This window comes from Rhinopithecus roxellana, chromosome 1 (assembly GCF_007565055.1).
Source record: "Rhinopithecus roxellana isolate Shanxi Qingling chromosome 1, ASM756505v1, whole genome shotgun sequence".
NCBI classification, from domain to species: Eukaryota; Metazoa; Chordata; class Mammalia; order Primates; family Cercopithecidae; genus Rhinopithecus; species Rhinopithecus roxellana.
The window spans coordinates 158,515,386-158,536,591 of NC_044549.1; the positions used below are offsets into that span (position 1 = coordinate 158,515,386).

The following is a 21,206-nucleotide window of genomic DNA, read 5'->3' on the forward strand; positions in this document are numbered from 1 at the left end:
GAATGTTCTCAACCACTATGCTAAGGCACTCAATTAAATTACTTTTTTATGCAATGATGTCCCAAAGACTATGCTCAGCCATACTGATTTTCATCTGTCTCTGATAATAAGCAATGCTTTTTTTGTGCCATGTATTCATGTCTCTCCGTTCCCCACTGTCCCTTTTAATTCAGTGTCATTACTCCATGAAGAAGGCAGCCTCTTTTCTTGGGATTGGCACTGAGAATGTTTGCTTTGTGGAAACAGATGGAAGGTAATGGGGACAGGATCCGGAAGCCTGGTGGGTGGAGGGAAAAATTCATACGGTTTATAAAGCAGTATCATTGTCTGTTAACTACAAAACATAACCGAAAGTCTCAAATCTTTGTCCCTTAGAGGTAAAATGATACCGGAGGAACTGGAGAAGCAAGTCTGGCAGGCCAGAAAAGAGGTGAGAGGGGAGAAAGCAAGAGGGAGAGATAATGTGTGTGTGTGCGCGCGCGCTTATGAGAGAGACAGAATAGCAAGGAGAGAATGCAAACAGCCAAAACCATTTGTGTGTGTGGGAGAGAGAAGGGAGCATGTTGGAATTAAAATAGGAAAACTCATTTACAGATGTTCTATTTCCAAGTGCTTGGCTCTCCATGTTCTGTGGAGTTTCCCGGATATTCTTGTTCCCAGGTAGCTGGAGTCTATTAAAACAATGAAATCACCCGTATTCAGGATTCTTGGCTAGAAGAAGCTCTAAGGATGAACCCAGTCTCTCCAGCAGGGCCCCAGCCTCTCCTGTCCTTATAACTCCTCCCTCTGAGAAATCTGCAGGACAAACCGATTTTCTCTGGGCTGCATTCAGGGTGATTCCGGATTTCTTGGCCAACCTATTCTCCCAGGTTGCTTCCAACCCAAAACCCATCTATTACTATCACTCCCTGTTGGGTCTGTATCTAGTAGTTGAGTGGCAGAATGTCCTTTCTTCCTTAGCTGCTAGAACATATTAAAACTGAAATATTGGAGAAAGCAAGGCATGGCTCTGTGCACCTGCTATGCTCCAGCCAAATTTAAACACCTGCATTTTAAAAAGGGATGTCATTAGGCCAGGTGCGGTGGCTCACACCTGTAATTCCAACACTTTCCCCCACTACTATTGATTTGTTGAAAAGATCAGGTCCTTTGTCCTGTAGCGCTTTCCAAGTTATAGATTTTTGTGGATTACATCAAGAATTTGAGACCCTAAGTGCTCACCTCCTTTAAAAAAAAAAAAAAAAAAAAAAAAAAGCTGTATTTTTGTTTTTTTAAAACCAGGGAGGCTTCATGGGTCCTGCCATCAGGAGACATCCTGTGTGTCTTTTTTGTATAACATTGATTGGTGGGGTCTGGTATCGTCAGTCTCGCCATCACAATACCCTCCCCCCATCAGCTTCTCACTTGATGGATTTTGCTGCCATTGATGATCATTGTCTAGACCCATTATTTCATTAAGCGATGTCCTAATTCCTTCTCTCCTTCCTTATTGACAGGCATTCTGCTATAAAGAAAAATATTCCTCCTCCCTTTGTTTCCCTAAGGAAACGCTGCACAGCAAAATAGGATGGATGTCTTATTCTTTCCCCTTATTTATCAATTTTTAAAATAGTGAGTTTGTTGCCTAGCATCCCCTAAAGATAATCCTTATTTTTCTCGTGTCATTAAGAATTCATATTTCTTAGCATAGAGGGTTTTATTCCACCACAGTCATTATCATTTTCGTCGCTCAAATTTTTGTTTGTTTTGACAGTGAAAGTACATGAAACGGACATAATACTAAAGTTGAGAACTCAAAAAAGTAAGTTTTTGAAAAGTAAAAATTGCTTTAGGCACATTTAAAAGTAGGGCAATGGGGTTAGAGTTGGTATGTCTCCTCAGTTTTCTTTCAAGTCAGCTAATACTTGAGCCTGGATTCACCAAGGACAAACCTTGCATCCATTCTGAGATAATAATACATGATGGCTGGTTCATTTTTCTCAGTAGCTTCAACCTAGTTGTTTTGTTTCAAGCTTTATGGCTTGTGTTGTTTCAGATATAAGGAATAGTAGTACATCAACTATTTTTTCTGCCGGGATTCAACTCCCTGGCCTATGACAATCCATTGAAAAACCGTTGCACAGTGACCTTGTCTTGATGTCATTACACAGATGGTGAAAACCACAAAGCATCATAGGTTCTAAAGGGCTTGCTGACAGACTCAAACTAGGATGAACACTGAATATTTAGAGACAGAGCGTTAGAAATGACAAATTTTCTTAGGCAATACAGCTCACTGGCAGCATGCAATCAATACTGTTTCTACTGAATTTTCTCATTAACAGCATGAGATATGGGGAAGAAAATCTAGAAGGTTAAATCCAGATTGCAAAAGTTTAATCTCTGGGCTCGTATTTATAGTGAGATCTTTTTTAAAAGGTGAGGAAAACTCATTACTAGACTATAATAGCTTGCAAAGGTATTTTCTCATGACTGTCAGGATGTCATATAGTTTATGAGGAAAAGCCCAACCATTAAAGACACCTTCAATGGTTTTAGTAAATTACTTTTTCTATTGCTTTTAATTATTTTAATGATTGATGTAAAGCTGGTCTTATTTCCTTTCGGTCAGTGGTATGATAAAGCCATAGTTGTCAGTAGTTTGAATACAGGGAAGAATTTTCAAAACCTTTGGTTTCTCCAGGGCTCTGTCACCTACTGACTTGGCTCTACAAGTTTTGGGTAGATGGAATTGATTCTATTTGCCACAGCTGTCTCCCAAGATGGCAAATGGATTTGTTATATACCATCACTTTGATCTGTATGAGTCTCAATTTAGAGATGCAAACCATATATTCTTGCTCTGCCCCACTTTCCATTGAGAAATAACATCTTTCTGTCAATAGTCAGTTAAATTGGAAAGAGTTTGGTTCAAACACAATAATCCCTGGCAGAAAAGGACATAAAAATGTATTGCAATGAGCATGCACTTTATAAAACTGAGGGGAAAAAGTGGCTCTATGCTAAATGGAGAAAAAAATAATTTTTAGAGGCAGTAAACAACTTTTAGAGGCAGTAAACATTCTTGTCACTATTTCTCAGGTGCTCTCGAATCTTAATATTCTAGTTGCTCCCCTCACCCCCACATTTGTCTGCAAGTTTTCTTGCACGGCACCTACACAGCGAGCAACACGTCTCTGCCACCATCCTGGAGCAATCCATTTGGAAACAACCTCATGTACTCTTCCTCTATCTGGTTGGCATCGAGTCCTTTAATGGGGACAAAGCGTGTGACTAGCTTGACCGAGATAACCATTCACTGTGTGTGTGCACCCACATTCTCCCTTTTCTTCTCTATTTCCCACCAACACCTGTTCACTCCACGAGATGCAGTCATCAGCTATGTGAGGAGGAATAACCATGATAGAAGTGATACAGATTTTCTTTTCCAGCACATGACAATGGATTTCTCTGTTGCAGCACCTGTTTTGGAGAATGCGTCTCAATGAGGTTGCCTTATCTCCTCTGATACTGAATTTGTACCTGACTATAATTCTACATTCTTTGTTTTATAACTGCACTTACTTTACAAGGAGAGAAGCAAACAGGCCTGCATGGTTTACTCCTGGAGCTCTGTTCGTATTCCTTTTTTTTTTTTTTTTTTTGAGAAAGTAATAGTGATGGCACAATGGAGGCTAAATGTATTTTTTCAGGAAGAAATTAGAAGTCATACAAAATGTCAGTTTGCTGTTGCAGCTGAATTTACTAAATTTCTATCTGGACAATTTACAGAACAAAACATTACAAAAAGAACATGAGAATACTGAAAATACTGAAGATGCACACTTGATCTGTTTATAATGCCAAGAGACCACATATTGATAACATTTAAAAACACCCACTGAATTAATGACTATCTCCAAAAGAACCATGTAACTCTCTGGATGCATAACCCTTTATATTTTCCAGCTATTATAGGACAAGCTTAGTGACAACGATGACAATTCTGTGTTTTGGATCCTTCTTACAGGGGGCAGCACCGTTTCTTGTCTGTGCCACTTCTGGTACAACTGTGTTGGGAGCTTTTGACCCTCTGGATGAAATAGCAGACATCTGTGAGAGGCACGGCCTCTGGCTTCATGTAGATGTAAGTTCATCTATGTGTACATATCTGTTTAATCTTTGGTCTTTTTGTAGCCTTGGTATGAAATTTTTCTTAGTCTCAGAAACTAGATGTGGAGTCCCCAATGCTTTTATTTGTGTTTCACATTGGGGAAAAGTATGCCACTTTCAGTGAAGTATAAATGAGAAGATTCCAAGGCTTCATAAATTTTTAGTTTTCTGGATTCCATTTTGCTTCTTTCACTCCCATGAGCCATCTTTGGTTCTCAAATCTACTGTCATTGAAGCAGCCTGGTGTAAGGGACACATCTGGGATTAGGGAGCTGAGAGACTTTGGTTTGAGACTCTCACCTACCTCTTCTTCATTGTGATCTTAGCCTTTTGGATTTCAATTTCTTCATTTGTAAAGAGGGGGGATCGTGGATGTGGGCTGTAAAGGATCTTTTTGCTCTAAAATTATGATTCCAAACAGCTGGAAAATGCAAAAAGCTACATGACATAATTGCATGCTACCTACATGACATAATTGCAAGCTACAACTAAAGCAAGTTTTCTCTGGATCTATCAAGTAATTATTTGAGGGAGGTTGAGATAATATACTCTTCACTGTTTTCTAACAAAGCATTGGCTTTTAAAAAAATTTTTTTAAGTCCTGTGGTTATTCAAAATACATATTTCCTTAAATCAAAGGCAACTTTAAAAATTCTACTTCTCCAGGGTTAGAATGCTGAATTCAGCCAACTATGAACACTTGTTGAGCTTTTTAATTTTCTTTTTTAAAATTAAAATTTTTTTTTTGTGAAACCAGGGGTTAATTAGTTTGATTCTAACCAAAGAGACAAATGCACGTGGTATTTTGGGACCTTTCCTCGGTGATAGTTTCAGATCCTCCTTATCAGAAGCAATATTCTTTGACCCTGCTGAGCAAAAGAAAACAGCATTTGGGGGATATATCCACACATAATTTTGTAGTTTAGATGATTTTATGCTTTCAAAGTGTTTTTTTCAATCAAATCATATCATGTAGTACAGTGTCTGCGATATGATTCAAAGTTTACATTAACTATATACTAACATTTGGTAAGAGCAACAGTAGTATAAAGTTCACTAGAGTTATTGCTTCTATTAGTATGCCAATGGTAATACTTCAGGTAGATTATTTGTGACTTCTTAATGGGATTTTAGCATTTGTATCTGTTCATATTTCAACTTATATCTTATTGATTTTTATAGACTTAGAAGCATAACAATACATTATATTCTAAAAGATAATATGAAGTGAGCATTTTTTAACTGTGGAAATAAGGGGAAAAAATCAAATACATCAGCAGTTATACCTAAATATTATGCTCTCATAAAAGAAACATCACATATGGATTATATAGTTTATGTAGTTTTTGTAAAACTGAGAAAAGTAAATAGTTTATGTAAAACAGTAACCACAGCAGCTTTTAAATTGGGAGTGACATTAAGAGATTTATGGGGCTTAGAGAAAATTGTGATTTATAAGTATGAATGAAAAGCTCTTTCAGTTTTCTAAAAATTAAAGGTTGAGTCTTTGAAGAAAATATCTTTATAAGGGAATGTAAACCACACCAAATTATCCTATTTGTGCATAGTATGTTCATCTGGCAAATGCCTATAGTATTAGATTAAATTTGACACAAGCCTATCTGGCTTATTAAAGATAGTGTTTAACCATCCTTTAGTGTTGTGGGTGTCAAATCAATAAAATGTTATTACAGGAACATGTAGCGTATGCTGAAGAAACTTCATATGCCATAGGTGCTTTATTAATTTTAAAGAGAAAATATTAACACATTGCAATAATTGCTTGGACCTGTTGGAAATCTTCTAAATGGCATTTTAAAGTTTTTTTAAAATATTAAAAACGGACATTTATCTCTTTTTAAAAATGAAAAGACATTTACTTTTTCTTCTGGGTTTTCGGTAAAACAATGCTGCTCTGTATACATACCACGTTTTATTAATTCTAAGATGCACTTCTTTGAAAAAACTTTAACATCTCTGAAATTGGCATTTTGATGTCAATTTTTATTAGTAGTACACAAAAAATGGGGATGCTTACATTTGATAGTGTCTTCAATTTGGTAATATAATGCATTTTTAAGCAACCGAATAAGAAAAACTAGTTTTATTAGACTCTTTCACCTCCAGTACAGTTCTTCCTTCATGAGGGCAATTGTTATGCTAGCTTCTGTCTGAGAGCAAAATGTCGGACTGGTCTAGCTCTTCTTTAAATCAGAGGTTGTAGCTGCTGGAAGCCTCATTCCCAGCAAAGCTTCCTATTCATTCACCCATTCTTCATTCCAAGTCCCATAGAAGGCAGCAAACATATTTAAAATCCTGGGCTTTAGAGGCTGCCAAATCTCAATTCCATTCCTTCCTTCACTTCCCTTTCAGGATTGGTTCTACTATTAATTTATTAACCAATTAAAGACAAATATATAAAAAATGATATACTGTGGTGCCTCACATATAGTAAGAGCTTAACAAATGACAGTCTTTATTGAGATGGAAAGCCAAATTCCTTCATCATTTAGGTGATTGGTTTGATAATTTCACAGGTTCTGGCGTTAGGAATTAGAGTAAAGCAAATTAAAGTACGGCATTTACATCAGGGGTGTTTTATTTATTTATTTTTAAAATAAATTTATGGATGAGCTGTTCCTAATCCTGCCAAAGTACTTTGTAAACTGGTGAACTAATACCTTGAAAGAGTTCTTGTGATTTCAAAACTTAAATCTAGTTCACTAGAACTGGGAGATTATTTACCTTTCTGGAGAAGGAGTGGAGGCAGAGGCTAGCTCAGGGAGCATGAAGGAGTAGAAGTGTAGAGTATGAGGCAGGTGGAAAGGGTTAGCGAGTAAACAGGTGTAACTGAGTAGACTAATCCTTCCTGTAGTTGTCACTGAAAGGTTCTCGGAGAGGTTGGGCAATAAGAGAAGTGAGAAAAGTAGGTAATTTGGGATTTAGGATATGTAATGAAAGTCAAGAAAAATGTGATATGTAACTCATCTTAATATTTGCAAGGACCAAGTTCTCAAAATCCAGATCTGGAGATCCTCAGGTGTAGGCTGGGATAAAATTTTCCTAGATGCTGAGGACATTTGCCTTTGTGGCTCAGCCTTAGTCGTACATGGTCCATTGTGAATCCAAGTAAGGGAGAAAATGCAACAGGAAGGGAACTTGACTGACAATACTAAGTTACTAATCCTTTACCTGGGAACCTTTGGGATTTGAACACACAACATCCTTGAAACACATCAGACCTCACAGGCCTCTGGGGACACCATCGATTTGTTGGAGACTCTAGCCCATGGGATCAAGGCTGGTGCTAATATGAGGCCAGTGGGATTCGCAGGGCTCAAATTTTAAGAAGGATTCACTCTTAGGGCCTTGCAAGAGTTCAGCTCTGAGACTGAGTTCCTCCTTGAATTATGCACCCTACTGACTCATTCACTTTACCCTAGTCTCAGCTGTCAATGAAAGTTGTTTTTAAGTGGGATTTAAGGCCACAAAGTTGCTTGTGCTGTACTTTCTCATTATTGGCTATCAATGGGCCCAGCTTTTTTTTTTTTTTTTTTTTTTTTTGAGGCGGAGTCTCACTCTGCCGCCCAGGCTGGAGGGCAGTGGCCGGATCTCAGCTCACTGCAAGCTCCGCCTCCCGGGTTTACGCCATTCTCCTGCCTCAGCCTCCCGAGTAGCTGGGACTACAGGCGCCCGCCACCTCGCCCGGCTAGTTTTTTGTATTTTTTTTAGTAGAGACGGGGTTTCACCGTGTTAGCCATGATGGTCTCGATCTCCTGACCTCGTGATCCGCGCGTCTCGGCTTCCTAAAGTGCTGGGATTACAGGCTTGAGCCACTGCGCCCGGCCAGCTTTTGTAATACTCTGAGGATCATGGAGATACTTCATTTTCTTTATCTTCCATATCTGTGGTGCATACAACCTTGCCACTTCCTTCTACATATTAAGGTCTATCTATGCCTTTAAATTCCATAGCCAAAAACAGAAGTTGCTACATCCTAAGCAACTCCTGAACTTACCTATTGCCTGAAGCATCTCTGTCACCCTCATTGCACATGCTATACTGCTCCCCACTTTGGCCAAATTGTCACCTTCCCTAAGTAATGATGTTAACATGGTAAGAGAATAGGCTTTGAATCTCAGATCTGATTGTCATTGGCAAGACCTTGGACAATTTACCTGAACACCTCTGAACTTTATAAGAAGTGGAAGTGATCATAAGTCCATTCTTAATGGAATGCTGTAAGGTTTAAATAAACATGGAAAGCATTCAATACAGCCCAAGCTAGTCCCCTCAAATTCTCAATACAGTTATCCTTTAATGTCCTACAAATTAAAATTTATGTCTGCTCCATTTTCAAGAAACATATTAACTTTTATATTTCTTACATCAATTTTTCTCCCTTTGCTCCAGACCTGTTGACTATGGGATTTTATCTGAGCTCCCCTCTCCTTTGTTCACAAAATTTATTTCTTCTGCGGATAACTTCCTTATGTCCCAAGCTTGCTCTCTCTATTTGTCCTTGTTTCATTTGCAGATATTTCTGAAAGCCATTTAGCTAAAATTATCTAATTTTTCTTTAACAGATATTTCCACCTAGATCATTCTAGTTGGTCTTCTATCTACCGTGTCAATAATATGCCTTGTTCATTATGTAGAATGCTAGTCCTTAGCCCATGTCTCAAACACTGAATGGCGAAATGTTAGCATTGTGAAGATGTTGTCTATGTTAGAGTCTAAGCTACAAGAGGGCATAGACTTTGAACCTCTTCATCCACACATAGCTCAGTTGGTTAATATACTAATATATGATGTGTGAAGTTATAATTCTGAGGGCCCATCTGTTGTGATGAGGTTCTGGTTGCCTGAGTAGAACCAGTGATCAGAATTTCCTGGGGGTACAAATCGGTTAACACGACATAAAACGAAATATCGAATAACGTGGATTGAGGTCATCACTGAGGGTTTTCTATGACAATCCACTGGTAAACAAATAACATTGAAATAACATTGTTTTGGTACTGTAAATATCTCAACAGGCTTCTTGGGGTGGCTCAGCTTTGATGTCGAGGAAGCACCGCAAGCTTCTGCATGGCATCCACAGGTAAATGTAGTTTCCTGGTGTACGGCCAACTTTTGTCAGGCAAAGGGATCTCTTTGGACTAAGTGATATTTTGAAAATAGGAAAAAACAAGTACTTGTTTTCCTTAAATAAACCAAAAAAAAAAAAAAAAACCCCAAAAAAACAAAAAAACCAAATTCCTTAAACCACTCAGACAAGGGATTCTGTAGAACAGTAAACTGTATGAGTACTGAATGTAGATACTGATAATGATAGTATTCCATTGCCTGTGGAAACTAATTGAGTCCTCTCCCTTCTCTGTCCCTTTGTTTAAAAAATAGGGCTGACTCTGTGGCCTGGAATCCACACAAGATGCTGATGGCTGGGATCCAGTGCTGTGCTCTCCTTGTGAAAGACAAATCTGTAAGTTTTCCTCTTGTGTTCTTTGGGCTTCAAGGGGGTTAAGTCACTGTGTTTGCCAAGGGCTTCATTTTTGCTCACCTTTTGGTGACTTGGGCAAGGTGTAAATTGAAGGTCTTTAGAGACCATCAACATTTCCCAAATGAAAGACAAAGAAGCCTAGATAAAATATTTAGTGATTCTGCTCAGGTAATTGTGTGGATTTGGTTTAGGTATTATATAATCTCATTAGTTACAGCAAAATGGTCTCTCTCACCCGCATTTGGATTATATTTTAAAACTCAGTTTTTAACATTGCCAAGATTTTTTTCTCCTTGATTAAGTCTGGGATTTAAGTTATCTTGAAACTTCTGCTCGCTGAGAAAGTGGAACAGATGTGTGTCACACATTAAATTGAATACTTAATACGCTTAGCTAGGGCTTAACAGCCCGTTTATATGGGAAGACATTTGTTCAGGGCTGATCATCGAACACTGATTTATTAGGGGATTGCTCATCCCAAATAGTTGGTACTTAGCTTCTTTTGGAATGCTAGGGAGAGTTTGAAACTTGTCTGGATAACTGTGAGGCAAGTGGGAAAAAAGTTGAGGCTCCTGTTGGCCAGAGGTATAAACTCTGTGTTTTCCATGGGTTAAATAAGGATCCTGTGGGAAGTGGCCCAGGCTGGGAAGTGCTACTTCATTCTTAGAAATGCCTCCTCAAGATCTGTGTTCAGCATGTGGGTGATCTTTCTCAGCCATCTGTTTACATTTTTTTCTTAGGGGACTCCCTTTGCCAATGTTAAAGTCATTTTCTGTTTTTAAGGAATTTTATTTCAAATGAAAACTATTTTTAAAACTTGAAACCTAGTCTTGCATGTGTAGCTATTTACAACTTTGTAAAGAAATTGTGATATTTATATGCTAGTGCCCTGTGCATTTTGACATGATCAAACAGAATGTCCATCAGAAACTAGGAACAGGTTTTGCTTCTATAGAAATAGACACCACCAGAAATATGAATCAGTTCCTTAATGTTTTATTAGGTTGGATATAGTTGAATGTATTCAATACCATTTAATTTTTAAATTTAAGTTTTAAAACTGTGGTGTGACTGTATTTGTAACTGAAAGGTAGTTTAAGATTACTATATTGATTGTGAACCAAAGAACGTAATCAACTTGCCCATAGGTACACATTTAGGATGGTACAGAGATAGGAATTTACCCAAGTTTTCTTTTGGTCTAGGTATAAGAACAAAAATATATCAAAAGCATCCTTAATGAGTGAGGTATTTTACATGTGCTTTCTACCTAAATCAGACAATATGAATGACAAACTTATCTGTTGGTGTGATACGCTAAGGAGTGGGGAACTTAGACTAAAAATTTTATGACTACTCTTAAATAACTTTCTAGCTTTCATACAGTTTTCTTGTTAAATATTTGAGTAATTTAGCCAACAACTAAATTACGTTTATGTACTTGAGGCAATTTAAATTTTTCTGGATCATATCACTCCTTAACAGGGTTTTGTTTTTTTTTTTTAAAAAAGAATTCATTCCTGGATCTTAGTGACAATAATAACCATGTCTATTTTCATGGCATGAATTAAGAGGTTAGGGGAATTCTATTCACTGTGCAAAGAACTGAGCACTTTCAAAAAGTTACCTGATTTTTTTTTTTTTTTTAATGAAAAGACTGTTTTCAATTTAAATGGAATAGAAAGCTGAACCATGAGATATGAGATATGGCAATCAGTTTAAGCTTTGTGTTGGCAGTTTTCTATCTCTTTTGTACCTGGTTTCTACCTCTGTTATTCTCTCTTCCATATCATTAATTCATTCCATCAAGCAGCATAAATGATTTGTGTAGGCTAGACACTGTGCGATTCTAGGCTCTTATAGCCTTGAATCAGACATATTCCCCAGAGACAAAGAGCTTATAATCTCACAGAGAAGACAATGAACAAAATGCAGATATTTAATTTTTTAACTGCTATTTTGATAAGTTCACCAACAAATGTCAGACTCGATTGTAAAATCAACAGGCATTCCAGCCTCCTCCTCTTCTTGCCCATCTCCCAATATTCACCTGACTAGCCTCCCCTGCAGTTTCCATATGACGTAGAAATGTCTAATGTGATGTAGGAAAATATGATGAGGACCTTGAGAAGAATTTTATACGAAAGCATTCTTCTCAGATTTTTCTACCTTGAATGCAGTTGCATCAGACTTGATATATGGGTTGTTACCATAAGGCAATTACCCTAAATTAAAAAAATTAATATGCACAGAATGACAGAAACAAAGGGAAAGTCTTGGATTGGGGTAATTTTGAAATGTTGCACCCCCAAAACGTGACTCCTTTCAGACTGTGTGATATCAGTGGTTAAAATTAAATGTTCTTACTACTGAAACCATCTCCATTGGGTAATCTGTTAGATGCAGCCAAATGCACCCTTGTCTGATAAGAGAAGTGTATGTTACTTCAGTAATACACAGTAGGGAGATCTATGATGTTCCAGGTGGAAGGAACATCATGTAAAAATTCTTTAAAAATGTCCTTTTTTAAAAATTAAAAAACTGAAAAAGCCTATTTTGGATGAGGCATAGAGAATAATGTGAAGATTGACATAATATGAGACTAAAGGATCAAGCAGTGGGTAGATCATGAAGGGTCTTAGAGACGATTGTGATGATTTTAGACTTGATCTTTAGAACAATAGAAGAACTAAGTTATTGGAAAAGATTTTCATTTAGGACAATGAATTGGAGGGGAACAAGAATAGATAGAAGACTAAAAAAAGGCTTGTAATATCCTATGCCAGAGTTGATGGCAAGAGAGATGGGAAAATGTGAAATTTAGTATACATTTTAGCTGTCAATTTAGACAGGGCTGAAATATCAACTATTGATTATCAATTCATCAATTATTATGGGAGATGAGAGAGAAACAGGCGTCATGTCCATCTCCCTAAACAGAATCATTCATTCAGTTGCTGTATCAGTAACCAGGATATAGCAACTGAATGAATGATTCTATTTAGGGAGATGAAGATCACTGGAGGAGAAGAGTTGAGAGTGAAACACCTTCCAGTGTTGCTCATACTAAACGTGAGGTTCTTCTGAGGTATTCAAGTGAGGAAGTCACATAGGAGGTTGACATACAGACCCAAATCTAAGAAGTCTGTATGGTAAAGTCTATTACAGGATTGTTGACACATAGATGACATGTGAAGTCATAGGAATGGGTTAGATGCCTTGGGAGGATCCTTGGAATTAGAAGAAAACAAGGTCTAGAACTTAGCCCTGAAAAACTTTAGCATTTAGAGATTAGATAGAGGAGGAAGGTTTCTCCATGAAGGCTGAGTCAGAATGGCCAGGGAGATGGTGGGAAGACCACAAAAGAGTGATGCTAACCAGAGAAGAATATGTACGAGAGAAAAAGTCATCTCTTTGCCTTACCCATTGCAAGGTTCATGGCTGACTTTCCTATAACAAAGACATTGACAAAAGAAAAGCATAACAAGCTTATTTAACCAACATTTAATGTGAAACAAGAACCTTCAGAGATGAAGATCCAAAGGCCCAGGTAAAACTATTTTTCTGGTCAATCATGCAGAAGTATGGTCATATACTGGCAGGGGGGACTTTGCAGGGCCTGTTTGTCCAGGCTTCTTGGCCTCCAGGCATAGGGTAGGACCCCTCCGGAATGAGGGTCTTAACAGCCTCCTTTTAGGGGAGATAGGTCAACAATTATTTATGACCATGTTTCAGGGAAGAAAGGTGAGAGAAAGTCAGCGAGTGACCTCCAAGGTGCCATATTTTGGATAACTGTGTTCTGAGCCATACAAAATGTGAGGCATGTGAATGACTTTCATCCTTCATGTGACAGCTTATTGTCACCCTCTTCTTTGAAGAGTCCCCAGACTTACCAAGATAAACTGACACCTCCCCAGTGTTGTTTCTCAGACTGTTTCCCTCCTTTAAAGTGCTTATAGTTACTATATGCATAATAGTGTGTATAATTACTATTTGTAATTATGACTTCTCATGTAATATTCTCTCCCACTAGAAGGTAAGCTGCATGAGGAGAAAGACTATCATCATATTCACCACTTTGTTGTCAGTGCCTAGCAAGTATTCACTGAAAAGGGAAAAAATCTAGTATCTATTTAAAAACTGAATGGTTAATTAAATACATTAATCATCCTCAGAAATATCTGCCTTCATGTCAGCAGTAACTAAGAATTTGAATTTTTCCCTCACCCCAAATTATTCCTTTTGAAAACTCCAAGATACAATGATTAAAATTATAGTTGATGAGCTCTATTGCTTAGGTCCTAACACAAGGCTTGTGTTAGGACAATAATTGATGAATAGTGATTTTAATTGGTACTTCTTCTGTTGATGTAAGAGCATAACTCTAGTTTAAAAGACAGTAAATTACTTAGTAAATATACTGCTGTTCAGGCAAAAACTAATTCCCTAATTTGTACCTACAAAGCCCTGACATCCACAATGCTGTTTTCCTGGTTGACTGGTAGCTTTTGCATTCTTGATTTCCTGTGTTAGTAAATAGGACTGCTTCAGGAACAAAGCACAGCTGTTGCTCTCAAAGTTGTACTATCACTAACCCCCTTTGAATCACGGGGCTAAAAAGAAAATCAGGGATTTTTAAAAAAATCTGATTATAAATAGGTTGACTTCAGAGGTAAATGCGGGATTTGCGTGGCTGTTTTGGATCAAAGACAGTTTTCATGCTTTGATCTAAAATAAAGGGCAATATATTCTAAGAATCAGTTACATAGATGGAGAAAAATCTCAGTATCAGCTTTTTGATTTTTAGTGTTTATGAGACAGATTTTTTAGTTCAAAAAAAAAAAAAAACCCCAGCAGGTATGAGAACATGAAACATGCTAATCAGATAGCATTTTAAGTATAAATGATTCCTCTTTATTTCTACCTACCATTATCATTCCATTTGAACTCACAATGCCTTTCTGTTGAACCTAGCTGCTACAGAAAACTCAAGCGAATTTTTTTTTTACTTTTTTAGAAAGACTATGTTGACAGTATGGGTTTTTAAAAATCATGTTCATTTTTAATATTTTTATTTCAGAAGTAATTTATGTTCATCATCCAATGAGTCTGAAAATTCATATAAAAAGAAAGTTGAATGAAAAGCAACACAGAATACTGATATGTGAAGATGCCTTTATGTATTTCCCAATGTATACCTACATTTAAATGTGTGCACACCATCCTTCCTCTAAAAAATTTGCAGTATATCTTGCTTTTAGCATACATTTTCTATTTAACAAAATTATGAAAACTGTTTCATGTCAATATGGATGCTATTACAATTTTAAGAGCTGCAGAAAATCCTATCATTTTGATGTATCATAATTAACTTGGCCAACCTCTTATTGCTGACCAATCAGATGATTTTAATTTTTGTCTATTACAAATTTGGTTACCATCTTTGAGACTAAATATTTTTGCACAAACTTTAGTCTTACTTTAGCATAAATCCCTAGAAGTGGAAGAGCAGTATCTAGCTTTCATAATGCTTTTTAAATACAGGTTTCCTAATCTTTCTTCAAAAGCATTTACATTCTCATTACCAGACACACACACATATATATGCATGTGTGTGTGCATGCATATGTTTTTGTTCTAACCTTTGACATCACAGGCATAGTTTTGTCAATTTGATAGGCAGACGTTTGTACACTTACTGACGCAGATGCAAACGTTTTCCTAATTTTATCTATTGACATTTTATACCTCCTTCTCAGGGATCTTCTTTGGCTCAGTGTATTGACACGCAATTGTAAATTACCTAGGTTTTAAATGTGAGGCCTTGGAGATAAGCTTGCAAGGCTTTTCCTTTCTTTTCATCTTCATTCTAGAGGAAGCTCAGAATATAGACCCTCCCCGCCCCCCCACTTTTATTTTTGGAGAAGGAGTAGCAAAAAAAAGAAGAGTGGGATAGTCATTCAACACATAGTTATTGAGGATGTGCTGAGCCACACACTGCAATGTAAAGAAAAAAAGGAGACTAATGTCATTTCCCAGTGTGGTTGCCAGGAAAAGACAGAATTTTTGCTGGAAAATATAACTGAGAAGCAGGTTACTTAGCCCCATTTTCATTTCTGTTCTGAATGATTGCTATTACAAATGACAATTATTACATGCCCGTTAGAAAGTGTGCAAGTAAAGAAAGAAAATACATTTTTCTTTTAAATCAGAGAAACTAGAACAAACTGAATCTGGTTTTGTGGGGATTTCTTTCCTAGCTCTTGCTTTTCTTCACAGAATTCCTATGGAAATGCCATTAGATAGTTTGAAAATACTGAACAATCTGATCAAAGAAATTTCTCTCCTGCCAGAGAACACTCACACTTTTTCTGTACAGGTACATTGTAAATTTATTTAGGATGACAGCCTACCAGCTAACGCAGCAGTAAAAGGGGAAGGTAGGTGTTTAAAACTGATTAGAAAAGAAACATTTGACTTGGAGGGGAGCTATCAATCTCTTGTGCTTCATTGCTGCCATTATCATTCTCTGTGTCTGGGCTGTTCTTGCTTGAGCTCAGAAAATTCTTCCCAGACCTTTCGGCAAGGTTGAGAATCAAACACAGAGAACTCATTGATTTCCTGATTGCTAAATACCCTTTTTAATTCCTGTATTTTAAAACTTATAATAAGCAACAGGTAATTTTCTTTCCATGAAGTTTTGCAGGTGCATCACATTAAAAAACATGATTTCATCAGTAATCACAAACACCTGTCATTTCTGCTTTCCTTCTCTAAAAGGTAAAGGGATAATGTTAGAACCTCCTGTGTTAAGAATCCATTATCTATTTCTCCACCAAACCAATAACCAATAACATTTTTAGGATTTATTTGTTGGTATTACCATTGCCGTTCGTTTTAACAAGAGAATTTGCATTTTGCTTTAGATCCTTGACCCATACAGCTTCTATTGCTGACTGTGGCCCCAAGACATATGTTATTATGTAATTGTGATTGAACTACCTGATCTCAATCATCAGTTACCATCTAGTCATAAATGTGTACCGGTCCTAATGCAGGGCTTGAACTGGGCACCACAGTTCTTAGAATCATCTGTGTAGTACACTGAGAGCTACTTGAGGACAGAATGGGCCTCACCACTATTGCTCCACTACTGAGTATAAAACCCAAGCCTCAGCTAATTCTCAATTAAAAAATGTTTCCTGAAGTGACTAAGTCTGTATCTATTTCCAATACCACCAAATGGCAATGTGTATTAAGTTTTTTACCCACAGTGTGGAGTAATATGTCCTTTATCATGCATCCTGATCTTTCAAGTCTCAAAGCATGTCCCTTCTCGCTAATATATAGGAATTTTTTTGAAGGGGTATGGAAATCATTTGTCTCATCCACATGGCTTGATGTAGCCACTACCTCCCTCTCATCCCATCCCATGTTGGCACTTTAAAAATCTTGACTCTGGGTTGTGCATGCCAACATTTGGCCTTTTACCTACATGCCTTAGAGACCAATAATAAACCAGTGACTCATGGTTTCCTTTTTCAGATACCATATTGTCTTTCCCCTAGGAAGTTATTTTTGTTTTAGTATCTAATGATGCTGTCTTTTATTGGAGACTGGACAAGTAGAAGAGACACTTGCTTTTCTAAGGCTCCCTGGGTCCTCTCTTGACCCCTTCTAATGAACAGAATGACATTCACAATCTGCCAGTTTGCTGCAAATGGCTGTCTGTAATGTTGGATGCAGCATCTTGGCCAACGGTCTCCCAATTTCATCCTTGAGTTCCTTCAAAACTCTTGGGTGACTGCCACCTGGTCTTACTGATTAAGCTACATTTATTTTGTCAGTTTGGCTTAGATGAGTTGGGATTTTGCCCATTATTGGATTTTATATTTTCTGCCTGTTTCTGCAGAACCCTGAGGGTGTAGGAATCTCTCTAACGCCCTTCCAGGTAACGAATTCACTCATCTTGGCAGTCAGCCCTGTTTCAGTGTGGAACTCCAATCTTTGCTTCTCTGCCAGTCATCACAGAGGACTTCAGATTCGCTAAAAAATGACCAGAAAGAAAAATATGAAATTCTGCCTTTGTGTCTTTTCATTTGATAAAAGACCAGCAGTTGAAAAATATCCCAGAGAGAGGATTCTGTTTACACACTAATTTTTTTCCTTCTCAGCTGGAAACAAAACTGATTAGGGTCCCACAGCACAGAAAGATTATATAAACTAAAATCTAAGAAAGGAAGAAACATAAGATTAAGGGAATAAAAGGAAGCCTGGAATGAACGTAATAGAAAAATTCATGCCATACTAAGGACGCTACACCTGCCTCGGGTAGGCTAAAATTTGGTTTCACTATTTTTAAAGGATTGCAAGTATCTGCCTTTTTGCCTTTTGTTTTACTATTAACTCGTGGCAACAAGGCCTTCTCTTTTTAAGTTCTGGGATATGTGTGCTAAGCGTACAGGTTTGTTAAATAGGTACACATGTGCCATGGTGGCTTGCTGCACCTGTCAACCCGTCATCTAGGTTTTAAGCCTCGCATGCATTAGGGATTTGTTGTAATGCTCTCCCTTCGCTTGTACCCCACCCAGAGACAGGCCCTGGGGTGTGATGTTCCCCTCCCTGTGTCCATGTATTCTCATTGTTTCTCTTCCACTTATGAGTGAAAACTTGTGGTGTTTGGTTTTCTGTTCCTGTGCTAGTTTAAGGCCTTCTCTTTTACCACAACTCTGATAAGATACTTGAGGCCCTTTTGAGTTCTTGGAATAAATCATTCTATTTGCTTTTCTTTGTACAATTTTAGTGGTCATATTGGTTGTTTCCAAGGAAGATATCTTAAAACATACCTGATAATTCTAATTAGGCTTTCTAGCTTTGTTGTTTCATGGTCAAAATATTTCAGGGAGTCAAATTTTGCTTCCATTTCTCTCTTTTCTGGCACATCAGTTAAATATATATTAAGCCTGTTCCTTTTTTTTTCTTCTATTTTATATGTTCCATAATTGTCTTTCCATGTTTCATTGTGTACAGTTTCTTCTGACCTATCTTGAAATTCTCTAATTTTAGCTAATCTGCTACTAAAGCTGTCTGAGTTATTTTGATACTGTCTTTCTCGCTTTATAATTTCTAATAGATTGTTTTTATACCTATATACTGTCTTCTCTAGGTTCTGGATGTTTCTAAGATTAGTTTTTATCTGCTTGAACACTGTAAGCATATTTCCCATCTCTTTTGTTAACTTCAATATCTAGTTTCCCTTTGGTGTTATTATCATTATTTCTTGTGTCTGTGATTCCTGGCTCTCATATTGTCTAGAGAGCTACCTTATAATCCTTGGTGGCTTACTTAATATTTTATTTGAAAAGTTACCCTTAGGAATAATTTGAGACCTGAAGTGATCTTTCTTTATAAAAATGGAACCTCTATTTTCATTTTTATGAGCATCTGAGGGAACTGGCAGTTTAGGACCAATGTTTGATATTTTTTCTGGATCTTCGAGGTATAGCCTGCACCTCCATTTCATGGTGGAGATCTTTGGGTCCCAAACAAGAAAAGGGATTTCTTTCTTGGCCTTAATGACAATGAACACTTTTGAATTTTGTTTTCTGAACCCTTTAGGATATCTGGTGGTGAGAATTGATAACACTCCAGGTCTCCAAACTTGGTGGACATAGGACCTCAATCTTTGTTCCCTCCCTTCTCACCATTCTGGTTCTTGTCTTGACTGTCCTCCCCAACTCTGAAAATGTCCTGGAGTAGGAACGTCTCTAGCTCACCTCCTTGAGTTCCCTTTCCATCTTTGTACCTCCAGCAGTTTATCCCTGTCTTGTGGAGGTCTGCTAGGCTTTTCATTAGATGCAGTTTTTATATTTTGTTCCAGGATTCCTGGCTGTCTTCAGTGGGAGGGACTCCAATTCATCTATTCCTTTATTAGAATTGATATGTACCACATTTTGGATTTTTAGTAATTAGCAGCTGTTCAGTACTGCCACTGGAAATAAGCATTTGTTTATTCAGTCTTTCATTCAACCTGAAAATATGTCGAGACTACTATGTGTTCAGTGAATAAGACATGCTCCCTACCCTAACTTAACTCAAGGGCTAATAAAAAAAACATTTTAAGCAAACAATTAACATATACTATTCTTTAGTTATGTAATGGTTAAAAAGGAGTTGGAGAATGTAGATAAGAGAACACTGCTGAAAAGGCTGAAACTGTTGCAGTAGAGGTGACTTAAAATATCAGTTACTGGTATTTTCTTTCCATATTTTAAAAGTAATATATGATCACACTATCAAACAGAGTCAAGCATAATTAAGAACACAAATTACTTGTAAAACACCAGCCAATATTAAGTCATTTAAAATTTTCTTGAGATGCATGTTAATATATGTCTATGCTAAGTATAAATTAATATATTTTGCTTATATAACCAGCATCTTGCTTTCTTTATCCACTTCTACCCGTTCTTATGATCTAAAAAAAGTCTCCTTGGGTTTAAAGAAGCTTGAGAATATTTCTTTATTCACAGCCATCATTACCACGAAAGCAGCTAATTCAGCACCTTCAGCCAAGTTCAGCGGTGTGCATTACATGAAAGTCCGCATATGTTTTTAGAAGCTTTCTTCCTATTACAAAATTTGCAACACCTCCTCCCCCATCCAGATACTTCTTACAACTGTAGTTACTGGGGTAATCAGTGACTGTCAGAAACATGGGAAGCTAAACCTGTCTTGTTCAATTAGGAGATATTGGTACTTGGAAATATCATCCAGCCATCTAATTTTTCTTGTGGAATTTTGTCATCTTTTTGTGAAACACGTTAACTATTCATCTATAGAGAAAGTCTCCAAGTGATACCAGATTTTCGTATGAGCAAATTATCCCATTATATGTACCAAATGAAACCCAATATTGTACAAAACCTGCATATCAACTAGAGGAAATGTGAAATAGTCTAAAATGAAAATAATTTGTAAAAAACATAGCATTAGTGCATAAACTGGAGGAGAAAAGTAGAGGAATTTTAATTAAGGGTCAGAAGACTGGGTAAGGCATGAATATAACTTGATATTACATTTCTGAAATAATCCCATTCATTGGATCAAATGGCTGTTGATTGTTTTGCAAGTCCATGTTGGTGTAATCATTATAGCTTCAGAATATATTTCATCTAGTAGAGTAAGTCTATATTCACTCTTTTACAAAATGACTTATCATCATCTATTTATTCTTCCAAACAGTTTTCAAAAACTTAAGTTTAAAAAACTTCCACTGGGGAGTTTTTCTAAGGTTTATATTAAACCTACACGTTAATTTCAGAAGACTTAACATCTTTTTATGATTTTAGCCTTCCAACCTAGTAATATTTATTCACACCTCATTTATTTCACCCCAAGGTTCTTTTTAACTTTTTGTTATAAATTTCAAATATGTACAAAAGTAGAGATGAACTTCCATGAACCCATCACATGGTTTTTAGCAAGGATCAATTCATGAGAAGTTTCATATCTACTTCCCCCTCTTGCCTGTGTATAAAAAAAAAAAAAA

At 37.0% G+C, this 21,206-nt stretch overlaps 1 protein-coding gene across 1 annotated transcript in view; it reads left to right on the forward strand.

Annotated features, from left to right (window-relative positions):
- GADL1 (glutamate decarboxylase like 1) overlaps positions 1–21,206 on the forward strand; it is a 168,822-nt gene that overhangs the window by 50,179 nt on the left and 97,437 nt on the right. Inside the window, exons 7-11 of the mRNA XM_010354468.2 lie at positions 174–253; positions 376–430; positions 4,010–4,126; positions 9,192–9,256; positions 9,556–9,637. Coding sequence (XP_010352770.1) covers positions 174–253; positions 376–430; positions 4,010–4,126; positions 9,192–9,256; positions 9,556–9,637 — 399 coding nt within the window. The remainder of the gene's footprint in view (positions 1–173; positions 254–375; positions 431–4,009; positions 4,127–9,191; positions 9,257–9,555; positions 9,638–21,206) is intronic.